The sequence below is a fragment of the Papio anubis genome, chromosome 5, assembly GCF_008728515.1.
Source record: "Papio anubis isolate 15944 chromosome 5, Panubis1.0, whole genome shotgun sequence".
Taxonomy (NCBI): Eukaryota; Metazoa; Chordata; class Mammalia; order Primates; family Cercopithecidae; genus Papio; species Papio anubis.
The window spans coordinates 72,977,968-72,996,837 of NC_044980.1; the positions used below are offsets into that span (position 1 = coordinate 72,977,968).

The 18,870-nt window shown below is 41.7% G+C and overlaps 1 protein-coding gene across 2 annotated transcripts in view; it reads left to right on the forward strand.

Annotated features, from left to right (window-relative positions):
- Window positions 1–18,870, forward strand: part of THBS4 (thrombospondin 4) — a 61,127-nt gene that overhangs the window by 6,888 nt on the left and 35,369 nt on the right. Inside the window, exons 1-2 of one of the 2 annotated variants that reach the window (XM_021939502.2) lie at window positions 6,960–7,261; window positions 11,702–11,905. In XM_021939502.2, coding sequence (XP_021795194.2) covers window positions 7,174–7,261; window positions 11,702–11,905 — 292 coding nt within the window. In that variant the 5' untranslated portion in view covers window positions 6,960–7,173. Of the gene's footprint in view, window positions 1–6,959; window positions 7,262–11,701; window positions 11,906–18,870 lie in introns of those variants that run through there. The other variant, XM_009208683.3, reaches the window with a different exon arrangement.

The following is an 18,870-nucleotide window of genomic DNA, read 5'->3' on the forward strand; positions in this document are numbered from 1 at the left end:
AGAGTTACTGCTCTATATCCACCTTCTGCTTTACAGACAAGCTTCTTAAAAGTTCATCTATCCTAGCAGGGCACAGTAGTGCACACCTGCAATCCCAGCTACACAGGAGACTGAGGCAGGAGTATCTTTTGAACTCAGGAGTTTCAGACAAGCCTGGGCAACACAGCAAGACATCCCCACCCCACCCCACCTCCGCCACTGTCTCTAAAAAACCCATGAAGTTATCTACTCTTACCCTCTCCACTTCATATTCTGTCCTCAAATAGCAATACTCTGCCCTTGTTTCACCCACACTACTCCATCAAACTGCTTTCAACAGAGTCACCAGTGACTTCTGAGTTGATAAACCCAAGCACAGTTTTTAGCTCTTATCTGGCCTGACCTCTCCCCAGAGTTCAAAATAGTCAATACTATTCACTATGCCTCTTCCACACCATACTTTTTTTTTGGTTTGTTTGTTTTGAGACAGAGTCTTGATAATGTCGCCCAGGATGGAATGCAGTGGTGCAATCTCGGCTCACTGCAACCTCCACCTCCCGAGTTCTAGCAATTCTCCTGCCTCAGCCTCCCAAGTAGCTGGGATTACAGACGCCCACCACCATGCCTGGCTAATTTTTGTATTTTTAATAGAGATGGGATTTCACCACTTTGGCCAGGCTGATCTCGAACTCCTGACCTCAAGTGATCCACCCTTCTCGGCCTCCCAAAGTGCTGGGATTACAGGCATGAGCCACCATGCCCGGCCCATGAAACCATACTTTCCAAATTTTCTTTTGCATCCTTAAATATTTATTTCTGGCTTCTCCTTCTACTAGGCTCTTAATACTAGTGTTCCCCAGTGTTCCTGTACCACCTCCCCGTTTTTTCTTATTTTACACACTCTTCTTATGTAGCCTCATCTATACCTACAGCTTTAGTGAACTAATTAGAGGTAATTTGTAATTAGCAGCACTGATTTTCTGTTGGAAGTTAACTACTAAAATCCTTCGATGTGACAGTTATTTTAGTTAGGATAAACATGCCCCCAGGAATTCAAGTAATACTATTCATTTGCTTGCAAATTCCTTTTTCCCCATAGATGAACTTCAACCCAAGTAAAATCAGGCTATCCAAAATTCCCAGCTACTTGCAAGGCTGAGGCAGGATCCAAATTAATGTAATTTTCATGTATTTTGCAAGTTTGTTTTATGTCACATTATTTCATTACACTCTGCATAGTATTTTCTTAGCAAATACATCTAGACTAGACACCTGGCACTCAGTAAGGGATATTCCTAGCCCAGTAATCATTGTTGTCATTTGACATTGCAGGAGCCACCATATGGATGGATAAATGTGTTGTTTAATGAAGGCAAGCAATTACTTTAAGAGATCCTAGTTGTTAAAAACTCTCTCTGGACTTTAAGTTTGGTATATACATAATTATTAAATGTATACATAATTGTTAATTGTAACAAATGTCCTCACAATTGTTTTCTGGCTATTTTTCTAAGGATTTTACACTTTATTTAGTAAAATATATTAAAGAGGTTAATGATAATTTTTTTATGGAGACCCTTAGTAAGATTGAAAATGAATGATTTTTCACACTTCTTTTCTTGCTTTGCTAATCATCAGTGCCTAATTGCAAAAGCAAAACATCTTCTAAATTCTGGGGGAGAAATTCTACTTTGAATTGCACACTAATCAAAAGACTCCTGCTTCATTTACTGAGCCCTTATCTGTGCTAAGTAGTTCTTGGAATAGCTATTTTCCTGTCACTTAAGCACCTTCCTTTGTTTTAACAGTGAACTAAATAGGAGTCCAAAGTCTGCCTTTCCCAGTGCTAGAGTATAAATGTCATCACACAGTAGAATATAAACATCTTTTTTTTTTTTTTTGAGACAGGGTCTTGCTCTGTTTCCCAGGCTGGAATGCAGTGGCATGATCATGGCTCTCACTGCAGTCTCAACCTCCTGGGCCCAAGCAATTCTCTCACCCCAGCCTCCCAAGTTCCCAGGGCCACAGGTGGGCACCACCATGCCTAACTAATTTTTTAACTTGTTTTTGTTTTTGTTTTTGAGACAGAGTCTTGCCCTGCTGCCTAGGCTGGAGTGCAGTGGTGCAATCTTGGCTCACTGCAACCTCCACCTCCTGGGTTCAAGGGATTCTCCTGCCTCAGCCTCCTGAGTAGCTGGGATTACAGGTGCCCGCCACCATGCCTGGCTAATTGTTTGTATTTTTAGTAGAGATGGGGTTTCACCATGTTGGCCAGGCTGGTCTCAAACTCCTGACCTTGTGATCCACCTGCCTCGGCCTCCCAAAGTGCTGAGATTACAGGCGTGAGCTACCGTGCGCCTGGCCTGATTTTTTATTTTTTATTATTATAGAGATAAGGTCTCACTATGTTGCCCAGGTTGGTCTGCAGCTCCTGGTCTCAAGTGATTCTCCCACCTTGGTATCCTAAGTGCTGAGATTATAAGCATGAGCCACCACACCTGGCCCTTTATCCATCTTTTAATGTAAATAATTATATCCATTTCTGTTTCCTTCAAAAATTCAAGTGGAAAACCTGACATAACTAATGGTAACTTTATTATTATACCTATATCAATTAACACATGTGTATAAAACTTCTACTTAGTTGTGCCAAATATAAGTGCACAGTATGGGTGATTTCCCCAACTTGTGAAGAATAATGCTGTAGTCACCCCACAGGAGCAGGATAGATCCCCGCTTTCAAAATTGGGTTTGGATGCCAAAATCAATAATGCCATCACACATGCAGCAAAGGGTTTTGAAAGGTTTATTGCTCACAGAATAAGCTTTTTTGGGGAGAGTAAGATGGGTTCCCAAGCTGGTCTGTAAGCTAGAGAGAACAAGAAAGGAGAATGGCTTTGGGATTCTTATTGTGGTTAGGAGTGGGGCTGTGATGAGGGTTCCTGTACATGGGCTAGAGCTTACACTGTTGGAACTTCCTGCTAGTGCCAAGGAAGGACCACCCAGGCATTCTTATCAGTTTGCCCAGATGTGGGGCAGAGAGGAAGGAAAGTGGTGGGGCTTGAGAGCTGTCAGCAGTCAAACATCAAAAATTAAGTCATACTCTGTATTACAACAATTAGAAAAGAAATAAAATGTAGTATATCAGTTCTCCATTGCTATAATATTGTTACATAACAAACAACCCACAAACCTCAACGGTATACAAAAATAAATGTGTCCTGCTCACACATCTAAAGTCAGCCAAACAGCTCTACTGATCTTGCCTGAACTCATTCATCTGTCAGCTTGATCTTGGCTGGCTTTGCCTGGGGTGGGCTGTACTCTGCTCCGTGTCTCTCATCCTCCAATAGGCTGGCACAGGCATGCTATCATGGCAAAGGCAAAGGTGCAGGAGTAAGCCAGCCCAATCACACAAGCACTTTTCAAGCCTCTGCTTGTGGCACTTTTGCCAAAATCCTATTGGCCAAGCATGTTACATGGCCAAGCCATGAGATGTGTACACAGAAGAATAAAAGATGTATACATAGAAGAGTAAAGAATTGGGGCCTGTTTTGTTACCTACTGCACCTACTAATGGATTACTAATATGTCACAACTCTTATCCTAGATTACAGTATTAAGAGGAGGAAAGTCAATTCAATGATATATTTACTACTAAATGTTAGGTACTGTACTTGGAATTAGAGTTACAAAAATAAATGAGATAATACTAAGGCGCTCACAGTCAGATACTGGGAAAAAAATCAATACATTATTAAAATAAATGAAATAAAATCCAATGTAAGTACATGAACAGATATTTTAACAAGAAGTGGAATGGAAATGAAAATAAACTCTTTTGTCTCCTTTATCATATATTTCATAGCTAATTAAATTAATTTTATTGTAATCAAATTTACTTTAGATTCTGAGGACATAAAGAAAAAGTTTACTGAGACTCCCCAGTGAACGGCTGCATAAAAATGCAAGCCCTCTAAAAGCAAAACCAGATTGTAAATTCTGCTAGGCTAACAGAAAGTCAATTGATTCTTTTGTTTTTCCATTACACTTAGTAGTCAATCAAAATGTATAGTGTGCCTATATGTGTTATTAGTCAGGGTTCTCTAGAGGGACAGAACTAATAGGATAGATAGGAAGGGGAGTTTACTAAGGAGTATTGACTCAAGATCACAAGATGAGGTCCCACAATAGGCTGTCTACAAGCTGAGGAGCAAGGAAGCCAGTCCAAGTCCCAACCCCTCAAAACAGGGAAGCTGACAGTGCAGCCTTTAGTCTGTGGCTGAAGGCCCAAGAACCCCTGGTAAATCACTGGTGTAAGTCCAAGAGTCCAAAAGCTGAAGAACTTGGAGTCTAATGTTTGAGGGCAGGAAGCATCCAGCACAGAAAAAGATCAAGGCCAGAAGACTCAGCAAGCCTGCTCTTCCGTCTTCTCCTGCCTGCTTTATTCTAGCCTCACTGGCAGCTGATTAGATGGTGCCTACCCAGACTGAGGGTGGCTCTGCCTCTCCCAGTCCACAGACTCAGGTGTTAATCTCCTTTGGCAGCACCCTCACAGACACACCCAGGAACAATACTTTGCATCCTTCAATCCAGTCAAGTTGACACTTAACATTAACTATCATGATGTGCGAGCTATTTTGCTGGGAATTTGCTAGGAATCGAAAATTCTTAGTTTTTTTGTGTGTTTGTTTGTTTGTTTTTTGTTTTGAGTCTTTAATGAGAAAAAAATACTATCGTGCTCAAGAACACCATGTGTCTGGTGTGTCATTGGATCAAGGGTTGGGGACACACATGGCAGAATTCAGCAACAGGGTAACATCAACAAAAATACACACAAAAAGAAAAAGAAAATGGCACTTAACACGATCAACTGTGTTTCCTCATCATTCAGCAGCATGTTGGGGATCCCACGGCTGATGGGGAACACATGTCCAGACTCTGGGCACTGCAGGGTGCCCTCCAACACATTCATCTCCAGCAGCATGTGGTGCATCGTCCTCACCATGGAGATTCCTAGCAAATACTCTAGGTATTTTAAATAGAAGAAATTTAATACAGGGAAATGATTACATATATAATGGAAGAACTGAGATGTCAACCGGAAGAGTGAGGCAATCCACATTTTACCAACTACAGTAAGTGATCTCCAACGTCATGGCTGGAGGACTCAGATGGTGAGAAGGCAGAAGCTAGAATCATGGTGGACCTCACTTGCAAGAGTCACAAAGAAGATACATCCATTCAGTTCACAGAGAGGGAAATACTCTAGTTTCTACCTTCTACTTTCTTATTGCTCTCTAGTCTTCCATTTTATCTAGACTGCTGACAAGCATGCAGTGGAAGGTGAGCACCAGATCTGAGAGGAAACAGGCAATGTCTGGCGCACTACACAAGAACTCTCGCAGGCATCTACTAGGCTTGCTCGGTGACTCATTTAAGGAGGAGTAGTCTATGGTGTGATATAGTATATTGTTTCTTTTGATGACTGGTTTCATTTGTTCCCTGTGGGCACCTAATCACTGTTTTTTAAATTCCCCAGGAGATTCTGATATACCCAATCAGCTGAGAACCACTGAATAGTGGCTTTCAAAATTTTGAACATCCAAACATTGTCTTCACAGAAAATCTTAATGTCTGAAGTCTACTGTACAAAACATAGAAAAGCAAGGCTGTTCTGCTTGAAGCGTAGGTTGGGAACCTGGATTCCTCTCAAACCCAGGCCACTCCTGAGAACATGGTCTGGAGATTTGAAGATTCCCAAATCTAGTCCATCTCATTAGTTGATATGTATGGACATCCTCTGTGTCTCTCAGTGCTCTCTCATGTGTAGACATATGGTGCCCCATTCCAGAGAGTGACTTTAGTGTAATGCGGCATTAAAGGAACCCTGGATAGACCTGTACTGGACCTTACACATTAGAGAACTCTGCAGATAGCTGTAAATTGAGTAATAATTGGTGTCAGGTTATTTTAGCACAGTTTGGGGATAAAATGGTGCATTAATCTCCCAGTTTGTGGCTTATTAAACTTTGAAATGGAATTATTTGAGACATAAAAGAGATAGCAATACTTTGCTGGATCTTCTCCATTAGTCGAGATTGTTACAGAGGAGAAATTTTTGCCACTGTTTATCAAATATTTTTTCCTCTAGTTAATCCATATCATTCCGGGAGCTTTACCCAGGAGGAGGACGAATTACTTGCCTTCCCTCGATCTCTTTCAAGTCCTACCCCCGCACCTTTAAACTGTCACACGGAATCTTTGGTGACAGAGGAATAGAGGTGAGCAAGCAGGGCGTTTGGAAACCAAACTGAAAACAAATTCTCCAAAAAGCACAGATTCATCAGCCTAGAAATGGCTCTGTCTGGATGGATTCCTTGAGATGTGTTTTATTTCCATTAAAAACACAAAAACTTTTCTTTCACTGCGTCTCAAAACGATAGAGAAAAACATTCAGCCTTTCAAGTATTCAAGAAAAGCTTGAAGAAATGAAAGAAACTCGTTGCTCTCTGGGCCACGTTAGGTGGCAGAGCGTTCCTGGAGAACTTCAGGATTCTTTCTCAAGGTGGGAGTTCAAAGCCGATCCAAAGGATAGTCCTCTTTTTAGAAAACAAAAGGAGCACAAGGGTGGGGGACTGAAGGTGCCCAAAGCTGGTGGGTCAGTGTCACTTTCTTCCTCCCTTTCGCCCCTTTCCTCCTGCTCCTTTCTCCCCTGTGGCCCCGAGTGCCTCTGCTCAGCACCCCTTTCTCTCCAGCCCCGACTGCCCATCTTCGCTCCTACCCTCGCGCGTCGGGGCCGTGTCTACACCCACCCCAGGACCTGGTCCGTCCAGGCTCCTTCCCATCCTCACACCCGCGCCTTTCTCCCTGCGGCCCCGGCTTGCGGCTCCAGCTGCCCAGCTCTTCCCGGGACAGGGGATCCCGCCAAGGGGGCCGCCCCCGCCCAGGCCCTCCCCCGCCCGGCCGCACCATAAAGCGCCGGGCCGCGGCCGCGGAGCGCAGCCGCCAGCAACCAAGCACCGCGCGGCCGGGACGCGAGCGCCTCCCCCGACGGCAGCCCGGACGCCGAGCACGGGTCACCTGCGCCGCCGGCCCGGGCCCCTACCGAGGTTCAACGCACGGCCCGGGGACCCCCAGACAGGGCCAACGCCGCCTTCGCCCCAGGCCTCGCGGGGAGCAGGAAGAGCCAACATGCTGGCCCCGCGCGGAGCCGCCGTCCTCCTGCTGCACCTGGTCCTGCAGCCGTGGCTGGCGGCCGGCGCCCAGGCCACCCCCCAGGGTAAGTGGGCTCGGGTCGGTCCCGGGGGCTACAGGCACCGGGTGCCCCATCCGCGGAGCGAGTGGAGGAGGGACCTGCTCGGCCCTGTGCTCCTGGGGCCTTGCTCAGCCCCTCTCTGTTCCTCCCGGGCCCAAAAAAGCATACTGTGATTGGAGGTAGTGATTAGTCTAGAATTTTCTGAAATTCGATTATCCAATGATGGAAACAATTCCCTAAATAGGTGGGGGATGTAAAATTGATTCAAACTATGCAAAGACGCGGGGTTGCCTTCAAAACTTGCTACACGGCGCTAGACCTCTAACATGTTAGGCTCTGGTGTAGGGTGAACTCCGGGTCCTGCATCCTGTGCCTGTTCCCTCCAGGCAGCCTTGCTCCCTAAATTCTTCCATAGGCATAGCGATGTTCGCCCAGAGTCTGCTCTTGACATCCCTGAGAAAGACGCAGAATTACTCTACTTGCCCTGCCACCTGCATTTTCTGCTCTGACTTTGAACGCCAAAGAGAACGTTTCTTTCAGGAGTTGGCTTGATGTCTTAATTTCTGAGATAAATAGGAAGGGCTGAAAACCTGGTCTTTTTCAGTGAAATCATGTTCTTTGCAGCAAGATGAGTGCAGCTGGAGGCCATTTTCCTAAGTTAATTAAGGCAGGAACAGAAAACCAAATAGCACGTTCTCGCAAGTGAGAGCTAAACAGTGGGTACATATGGACATAAAGGTGGAAACAGTAGACACTGGGGACTCCAAAAGTGGGGGTGAGGGTTGGGAAAACTACCAATTGGGTACTACGTTCACTGGGTGATGTGTTCACTAGAAGCTCAAATCCCACCTTATGCAATACACCCACGTGACAAACTTGCACGTGTACCCCCTGAATCTATAATTTTTAAAAAAATCTTTTTCTATGAAAAGGTAAAAATACAAATAATGTGAAAAGATACTTGGACAGTCCTCAAACCCCTTGGTTAAATGGGTGTGAGATAGCCATTGGGTAGAAAGCAGTTAAACAGTTTTTTTTGTAAAGACCAAAAGAAAGACATAATTTAAGCAAAAAAGAAAAAAAAAAATCTTAGGGCTCTAACTGGCCCTAACTGGTAGGGGTGAGCTTCATGTGTTTGAACTTGGTGCCTGGGTTGATTTATTACTGACTATGGAAATAAAACTGGAAGAGACACACAACTTGAAGTAAAAGTTGTTTTTCCTCTTGAAGCCAGAGCAAAGAATGCCTATGAGGGTGTTCTCAACTCCCCTGCCTCCTGCTGCTGGAATCGCCCATTTAAACTGCATTTCGCCAAATAACTCATTTTCATTCCAGACCAGACAACCAGAATTGTGGTTTCAGGGGCTAGAGTACTGCTAACTTTTAGTTTGTGCTGAAATATTTGAAATGCTGTAGTCTGTGCCTCATAGTTCTAGGAAGGTAGGAAAGGAAGCTTTTAAAGATGCTTCAAAAGTCTTATTGTGGTGATATTTGGCAAGTTTGAATGTATAGGTATAATTTTTTTTCATTATATGCATTCTTGACTTTTGAACATACAGCATCATGGTGTGCCTTAGGTGTGCTGTTTCTCAGACATACCTGACCATTTTATGGAGACTTGAACTCAGCCTATATAACCTAAATTATCTGGTTAATTTAGTTGCTGTAGATGATCTGATTAAGTCAACTTTCTGATAGATTCTTTTATTGCATTATCTAGTCTGCAATTATCAGGCTTAACAGGATAATTTGCTTATCTCCTTCTTCCTCTGAGCTGCATTGCTAGTCTTAAATTAGTATATATTCAATTTACATACCATGGTAGCTGGGCTCATTGATAGCAGTAATTTCACCTCTAACACTAGAGGATTGTGCTTTGATCCTGGCACTTTTACTAAAACATAATAACATTAATAGAAAATGGTAGTGTCTCATTTCCTTTTCAAAACACTCTCTATGTTCATTACTAAGTAATCCCATCTCTACCTCTTGAGAGAGATGCAAACGAATCAGACGAACCATAGATTGAAATACAGCAAGTTTAGCTTCAGTTACATCATGGACCTGATCATAGTCAAAGCAAAAATCAAGAGTACTAAGAATTTTGCTTTGAAGGTAGTTCCCATACTTTAAAAACATATCTCTTTTCTGAAGATGTTTTGTCCTGAATGGAACTTTAAAACATAATACCTTATTTCCCTTTGCCCTCATTAGTGGAAATGTAAAATTTCCAATTCTCTTGAAGATTAAAAAATCCAATTTCCCTTTTGAAATGCAGTAGGCAACAGTGTTTATGGTTTAGGGATATAGGCACTAAGAGGAACACAGTAAATGTTCTACTTTCCAACACGTCTCATATTAAATTCATTACTGTATTTTCGGTACATGCGAAAAATACAATATAGATCCAGTTTGAAGACAAATTGTCTTTTAAAAAGGGTAGACATTCTTGAGTAATTAGGTTTTTGCCTGTTTGCTTTAGAACTTTTATTCATTCTTATTACAAAAGCAATACTTGCCCATTGTAGCAAAGATAAAAGTTAGAAAAGCAAAAAATAAAGAAGAAATTTAAAACTTATATTTATGCAACCCAGGGATAGCTTCTATTAACATTAACATGTTGTTGTCTTTCATTTCAAATCTTTTTCTACGTGAAAATATATTTCAAATGGAATTATGTTACACATACAGTTTTAGAATCCTTTTTTCTTAATGTATCATGAACATCTTTCCACATCTGTAAGTATTCAGCTACACTTTAAAATTAGGTAGCATTCTGCTTTTTGGAAGAATCAAAATATATTTAGCCAGGGTTGTAATATAGAACCCTTAAGTTGTTTTTGGTGTTGATATTGTAAATAATAATTTATTGAACAAGTGCGAGTGTCACAGGATGGTTTGGGATGATTTTAACCATCCCCTCAATCTCAGCCAAGCGCTTCTTTTTTTTTTTTTTTTTTTTTGCTAAGAGCAGTTAATATTTTCATAGCAAAATGCTATGCCAACAGAGCTCAGGTTTACCTCTCTTCCAATTAGATTTTCACCTAATTCTTTCCTAAATAGAAATTCTAGAATTACCACTAGTGTCTAATATTCTTACACCTAAGTAATTTACCATGTTATCCATTATTTCCATAGGGTAAATTCCCATAAGTAAAATTGCTAGATTAAAGAGCACATATGTTTTAGAGCCTTTGATACTGTTGTTTAAACTGTCTTCAAAATGTTTATACTAGTTTAAATGTTACACAGTGGTACAGAGACTGCCCATTTCCCTCAACTCTCACAAACAGTTGAGTACTATTGTATTTACTAATTTTCCAATTTGATGGTGAAAACAATATCTTATTGTTTAAGTTAGCAACTCCTGCATCATTAGATAAATACGTGAACATTTATTTATATACTTAATGGTCATTGTAATTCTTTCTATGTAAATTGCCTTTTCATATTCCTTGCCCATTTTTCTGTTAGGATGCTTATCATTTTATTGATTTGTAAGAACTCTTTATCAATTGTCAATATTACCCATTTAATAACTAGATTATTATATCAAAGAGACAGCTGTAGGTGCTGAAGTTTCTGCAGGCTATGTAATTGTTCAAGTGATATTTGCATATGCTAATAGATATACTAAGTAACTTCTACAGAGTATTACCCAAATTTGGCCTTTGCCTTTTAAATGACTCTAGGCATACTCTCTCATAGCTTTCATAAATATTACAAAGTTTGTGAGAGAAAGTACTGCTTGCTTGATCAAAAGCAACTTATACAAATACAAATGCAGATTCTGATTTTTGTAGACCAACTCTATAAGTCAAGATATAGTCGAGAAACAGACACCACATCATTTTGTTTTGTTTTGTTTCCACATTGGGATTTTTTTAAACAGAGAAATGCCGGAAAATTGTAAAGGCACAAAGGGAACACTTAGGTCTCACAAAGGTAGCAAATCATTTTCCGCCAGCACATCTACCACCATATCCATGTTTTCTGCTGCATTTCCTGTCATTTGTCACTGACCAGGAAAATACAATTGGCTCTGGTCCTGGAGGTGCCTAAGGGACTCTGTGACAGAAATTCACTGCTTGGGGACATCAGTAAAGCAATGGCTTGGATGCTTTCACCAGTCCCCCTTGTACTTTAAGCCTTTAGTGCTTTTCCTGGTGGGCATTTTCAGAGCTACTTGTTCAGCCAAACCCAATTTTGTGTTTGCAAATTCAGTCCCCTCTTGAAGGCTACACCCAGTGATGAATATTATGCTATATTTCTTCTGGCTCAGATGTCCAGCCACTGTAAAAGTAACAGGGAAGAACTGGTGAGTTTGGCAATATGGAAAAGGGATTACAAGATTAGTTTACATTACTTTGTAGCTTACTGTCAAATTGCCCCCCCAACCAAAAAAACCCTGTTTTCCCCCAAATTGAATCTTTCACTTATACCCCTTTTCTCCCTTCTCCCCAGTCTTTGACCTTCTCCCATCTTCCAGTCAGAGGCTGAACCCAGGCGCTCTGCTGCCAGTCCTGACAGATCCCGCCCTGAATGATCTCTATGTGATTTCCACCTTCAAGCTGCAGACTAAAAGTTCAGCCACCATCTTCGGTCTTTACTCTTCAACTGACAACAGTAAATATTTTGAATTTACTGTGATGGGACGCTTAAACAAAGGTAAGCAAATTTGCTGAAATTATTTTCTTAAAAATCTCCTTTTTCTATTCCAGGATTAGGGGTATACTTTCTTTGAGATGGTTTTCTTGTACAATTATATTCTCACTCACTAGTCATCTCAGTTTTCAATATTGAATTCTTCTTACTGTACATTTACCTATATGGGGGGGGTGGGTTCAGGGGGAAAGTGACACTGGGAGAAAAAAAGAAGAATTGCTGTGACCAAGATGGCTTTTGACATTGTCTCATCCTTATGTTATTCTGAATCCAGTTCTGGAGCAGACAGGACAAGGGACAATTCAGCCACTATCTTAGGCAGCTCAGGCTGCTATAACAAAATACCATAGACTATGTGGCTTAAACAATAGACATTTACGCCTCACAGTTCTAGAGCGTGATAAGTCTAAGATCATGGTGCCATCTTAGTCCATTTTGTGTTGCTATAAAAGACTACCTGAGACTGGGTAATTTATGAAGAAAAGAGATTTATTTAGTTCACAGTTCTGTAGGCTGGGAAGTTCAAGAGCATGGCCCTGGCTTCTGACAAGGACTTTCTTGTGTCACAACGTGGTGGAGAAGGTCAAAGAGGGAGCAGACACATGGGAAGAGGAGAAAACCTGAGGGGCATCCTAGCTTTATAACAACCTACTCTCTCAGGAACTAATCCATTCCCTTAGAACTAATTCATTTTCACAAGAGCCGAAACTCACTATCTCGAGAACGGCACCAAGCCATTCATAAGAGATCCACCCCCATAATCCATACACCTCCCACAAGGCGCCACCTCCCAACACTGCCACACTGGGGACCAATTTTCAGCACAAGTTTTGATGGGGACAGACAGACCATATCCAAACCGTACCACCAGCAGATTTGGATCCTCGTAAGTGCCCAGTTCCGGGATTGTAGACGGCCATCTTTTTATTGTGTCCTCACATGATGCAGACAGACAGCAAGCTCTCTTGTGTCTCTTCTTATAAGGTCACTATTCCCATCATGAGGGCCACACCCTCAGGACCTCATCTAAACCTAATCATCTCCCAAAACCCCCACTTCCAAATACCATCACACTGGAGATTAGGAGTTCAATATATGAATTTGGTGGGGCAGGAGGAAGGGGGCAGATACAAACATTCAGCCCATGACAGCCACCGCATACCATTCTTATGTTCCCTTTGAAGCCAGTGCTCAGTAGACCTAGCTCCTAGCTCCATAAGCACCTACCTGGCTGTGATGGAGAGAATAGACCTTAACCAGTAGAACAGGACGAATAGGGCTCTTTTCTCCCTGTGCATGCCAGACACAGGCCTGTCACTGGTTTGATTCCTCTGCTGTCATTTGTTTTATTGCCGTAGTAAGTTACTATAAGCACTGAGATGTGAGTCCCAAAGAAAATGGTCACTATTTTTCATTGCCTTCTCCTCCACTCCTGCCCGGGGGACAACACCTGTTCCTGTTTATTAAGGAATGTGACAGATGTGTGTTCCTACTGCTTCATGCTTTTAATAAAATAGGAGAACTGGTTCTTCTGGCTGGATTTTATGTTTATTTCAGTTTGCTTTACAAAGTAGACACTTCCTAGTGCTTCAAACTCTCTCTTAGATTGTGCTTGTGATTGTACACTTAAATCTGTAGGCATTAGGAAATAAAAGAAGTTTCTAATTCTTAATTTTCATAGGACTCTAAAGTTAAAAGTGTAAAGGAATGGGATTTTAACCCCTTCTTTTCTGTCAAATTCCAACATGTATCTTCCCTGCTTCCACTCTACTCCTAAGTCTGCTTTCTCTGTATGTGGCTCACAGCCTGTCAGGGGCCGTAAGGAGGTGTCAGATAATAAAGTGAGTCTGGGGACACAGCCAGCAGATGGGTCAACCGTTCCTGTCCCCCTTTTCCCATCTTCAGCCCTAATGAGGGGTGATCTGCCCATGTCTCTGCCTTGAATCAAACAGTCCCATTTTGCCTAGCATCTGTTGAAGGAACTGCTCACCTTCTGACAACCCAGTTACTCAGTTTGTGATCTGTAAAAATCACCGTTCTTCATCTGTGGATCAGCAACTTCTCCTAACCTATCTATTTCAGAGGCATTGCAAAGATTTTTTTTTTTTTTTTTTTTTTTTTTTTTGGTTCATCCAGCTTAATGGCCAGAAGTTCCTCTACAGAGCAAAAAACTGCTCCGAGCTTTTGCCCTCACTGCCTCTCACCCTCTATTTGTAAATTGGTCAGTATGTGTGAGCCCATTGTGGAAAATCTGTGTTGCTGGGAAGCAAAGGAAGCAACTTCCCCTGAACTGATCCTTTCAGTTTGCATAAACAAGAGTACTAGATTTAATGGGCAGTAGGTAGAAGGTAAGGGAATCGTTACTGTGTTTCCTCTGAAGAATCGCCAGTAATGTGAGTCAGCTGTAAATACCAGCAGATCAAAAATTTTAGGGGCTGTAATCCCAGCACTTTGGGAGGCTGAGGCAGGCAGATCACCTGAGATTAGGAGTTCGAGAGCAGCATGGCCAACATGGAGAAACCCCGTCTCTACTAAAAATACAAAAATTAGCCGGGCATGGTGGTACATGCCTATAGTCACAGCTACTCGGGAGGCTGAGGCAGGAGAATTGCTTGAACCCACGAGGCAGAGGTTGCAGTGAGCTGAGATCGTGCCGCTGCACTCCATACTTCAGCCTGGGCAACAGAGCAAGACTCTGTCTCAAAAGAAAAAAAAATTTTTAGAGGAAAAGATGAAAGGTTTGAGATGAAGAACTGAAAGATGAACATCTCCCTACCCTCCAACCTATTAGGAAAGATAAATTGTTCTTAGAAACTATGGGGACAGAAGGAGTCCTGGAAGAATCTAGAAATGAGAATTCTTATAAGGCAAAGAGGGATTTATGGTATTATTAGAGCTTGGAGAGTTGAAGTGACACAGAGAAGTTGTTTCACTGGAGCAGTCGGAAAAAGTACGAAGATTTGCCAGCACTGGTGAATATAAAGTTCCAGGAAGGAGAAGTCCATTCTGACTGGAACAATAAAAAGAAGTCACTGGGTTCATCAGATCCAAGGAGAAGACAGAGCCTGTGGTTGAGACTCCCCACTGAAGCGTTCAGTGGTAGCCATGCTGGCTTGACATAATGCTCCGCACAACCCTTCGTAAATTATCTTCCTGGACGTGGTAGGCTCCAGACAGCATTCATCTGGCCAAGGTTCAGCTGATCTCCTCTTCTGCTGATTTGCGTGGAAAACAGGGAAACAGAAGAAATCCAAATGGATCTCTACTGACTTAAAACACCTGAGTAGGAAATAAAACACACCCTTTCCTCCATTAAAGTCCAGGACTAGGCGATGAAGGAGGGTGACTACACAGCATCAAAGAGCAGAATTTGGTCATCTGGGCCCCATATGACCTCCTGGAACAAATTAAAATGTAGCTAATGAAGACTGCAAAGAAAGAGTTTGCCACTGAGCTCTCTGCTACTATTCTTACCCTCTCCAAGTCAGCCTACCCCAGACCACCTCATTACTGTTCACAGACATAATTTGGATCAAGATACACCTGACCTCTGAGACCTCTAGTGGCCCCCTTTCCAAACTGAATAATGTACCCACGTCTCAGTGAGGCATTCAGGGCTTCCACTGCATGGCCCCAAGCAGCCTGTCCAGTTTATCCTTCATTCCAACCTCCTTGCAGCCTGAGCTTCAGCAAGATAGGCTATTGCCATTCTTTGGGGCCGTATATGCTGTCTCTCCTCCATCCTTTTGTTCCTGCTCTCTGCTCCCTCGGCACATGTCCTACATCACCTCTCGACACCCAAATCCTACACATTCAAGACCCATCTCCAGCTCCTTCTGATATTCTTTCTAATATGACTTTGTACCTCTTAAGGAAGACATTCATCTTAGCTCATCTTGTACTTGAATTACTTCTAGGTCTTCTCTCCGTTTGGTTGGGAGCTCCCTTGAGACAGGGACTATGCAGCCCTTATCTTTGCATCTGCTGCAGCACTTAGCAAGGTGCCTTGTACATAGAAGTGGTTCATGGGCAGATTGAAAAGAATAAATGGAGGCTGAGAAGAATAGACTTGTTTGTGAAAAATGACATACACCATTGTGAAATTCTGGGATTCCACAATATCTGACACACAGTAGGTAATAAAAAAAAATTATGTATTTATTTATTGAGACAGAGTCTTGCTCCATCATTCAGGCTGCAGTACAGTGGCTAGATCTCGGCTCACTGCAGCCTCTGCCTCCTAGGTTCAACTGATTCTCCTGCCTCAGTCTCCCAAGTAGCTGGAACTACATGTGCGCACCACTACACCCGGCTAATTTTTCTATTTTTTTAGTAGAGATGGGGTTTTGCCATGTTAGCCAGGCTGGTCTCGAACTCCTGGCCTCAAGTGATCCTCCTGTCTCAGCCTCCTAAAGTGTGGGGCTTATAGGTCTGAGCCACCACACCATGCCAAAAGATATATATATATATATTTTTTTTTAAATGAATAAATGTTGAAGGCCTTTTGGAATAGGATATAAGAGGATACAGGTAGTATTTCTGGTAGAAGTGATCTGCCAGGTTATTAGTAATACAGGCTTTAAGTCTTGATAGAAATAAGCATCCTACAGAAACCGCCTGGCTGGATAGAAGATATGGCTGATGTTCTTCTAGTATCTGGCACAAAGACAACTTTCCAGTTTGTATCCTGAGTTTGAGTCACAAACTGCATCACTATAAATACATCTCTGAATCTCTCTTAGCCCTGGTTGATTGCCTATAAATGGGGATAATAATAGCTACCTCTCAGGTTGATTGCAAGAACCGAATTATATAAGGTATAATAACTTTCTTTAGACTATGAGGCTCAATAAAATTTTCATATTCTTAAACAGTATTAGAGAGAGAGAGATGTCTGCTATTTAGGCAACTGTTTTCTAATGATGATGGTTTGGTGAACTCCTGGCTTGCCTTGATGACAGTTTCACCTTTCAGAAGAAGAAAAGGAGAACTGCTTCTTTAGTCTTAGTATGATTGTCTCAGAACAACTTGGTGCTGTGAAGTGAAGGAAACCCAAAGTGTTTGCTGTAATGACCAGAGAGTGTCAGTCAAACTCCTTCGCCTAAGGATAGGACATGCAAATAGTTCAGAGTAGTGGTTCTGAAGCTTGCAAGCTAAAGAGAAATATAGATTAAGAGAGATAGTAGAGCTTAAAAAATAAAATTTTAGACCCAATAATAAGTGGAAAAATTGAGGGGCCTCAAGCATTAATAATAATATTTATGGAGTCTTTTTTTTTTTTTTTTTTTGTGATGGAGTTTCGCTCTTGTTGCCTGGGCTGGAGTGCAATGGCACGATCTTGGCTCACTGCAACCTCCACCTCTCGGGTTCAAGCAATTCTCCTGCCTCAGCCTCCCGAGTAGCTGGGATTACAGGCATGTGCCACCAGGCCCGGCTAATTTTTGTATTTTTAGTAGACATAGGGTTTCTCCATGTTGGTCAGGCTGGTCTCAAACTCCCGACCTCAGGTTATCCGCCTGCTTCAACCTCCCAAAGTGCTTGGATTATAGCCGTGAGCAACCACGCCCAGCCCTATGGAGACTTTTTAATGTACCAGGACTGTGTTAAAAGCTCAAAGCCTATTTTCCCTTTTAACTTTCACAGTATTCCTATGAGATGCCCTTGAATTCGCTTAATTTTAAAGTGGTCATATGCAGAAGATGGAAATAATTTTAAAATTTGACACAAAACTATAAAAATTAGGATAGAAAAGCTAAAACCTAATTGAGTCAAAGTTGGTGATTCACACATAAGATAATAAAATGGATGTTTTTAGCCATGTTCAGAATAAGATATGGAAGATATGGAAGAAATAAGTCCACCTCCTGGAATAGGTAATGGGAGATTAACAGGTGATTGAGGTAAGTCATAGATGGCTCTTCTGTTTCTGTCTTACCCATCAAGGGGAATGTTCCTCAAATTGTCAAGAATGGTTAAAAGAAAACAAAAATCCAAGCTAGGTGAGGAGATAACAGAAAAACACCCACTCTCTTTAGTGAGACTAACTATTCAGGTCCAGATGAATTGCATATTGGGATAGTTAGTGAAGAAAGTGATAGTGGAGCCACTGTTAGTATCATTTAGAAATCGTAGCGAACAGAAAGGTCCTAAAAGACAGGACAGGCAAATGTTTCCATTTTTATAAAGAAGGGAAGGTGGATTCTGAAAACCACAGGCTACTGAAATTTAGGACAGAGCTCCAGAGGGTTATATGATTATTCATATATTTTGGGATTGCCTAGAAAAGAAATCTGTGATTTATTTAAAGACAAAATGGATTTACTAAGAATAAATCATGCCAAACTTTTTTTTCAATAAAGTTTCAAAGCTGATAGATAAAAAACATGCTGTGAGCATAATGTATCTGACTTCAGAAAAGAATTGGATAAAGTTGCTTATTATACCTTTCTAAATAATATAAAAAAGAATAAGCTAGATTATAGTACCGCTAGGGGTTGATAAGTCACTGTATAGCAAATTATCTAGTGGTTTTTGACACGGCTCTGTCTTGGGTATTGAACTGTCCAACACGTCAGTGACTTGAGCAAAGACAGCATTTTATCGTGTTTGCAATTCAAAGCTAGAAAAGAGTTGAACATGTTGGATGCTATCATTCATATTTACAAATTCCTACCAGATCATACAATGGGCCAAAATCAATCAGATTAAATTCAACAAGAATAAATGTAAAGCTGTCAACTAGGAGTGAAAAGCAAGTTGCAGAAGGTCAGGATGTAAGACATCTATCCTAAGAGTTCTAATCAACAACAAATCCTAATCAGTGTTGAGGATAGTGCCTGACACATAATGGATACTCAAAAATGTTTGCTGAATGAATGAATGAACAGATACTGTGATGCAACTGTTTATAAAAAGCTCCCTACACTTTAGGTTTCATTAGTGCATACATATGGCCAGGTTAAGGAAGC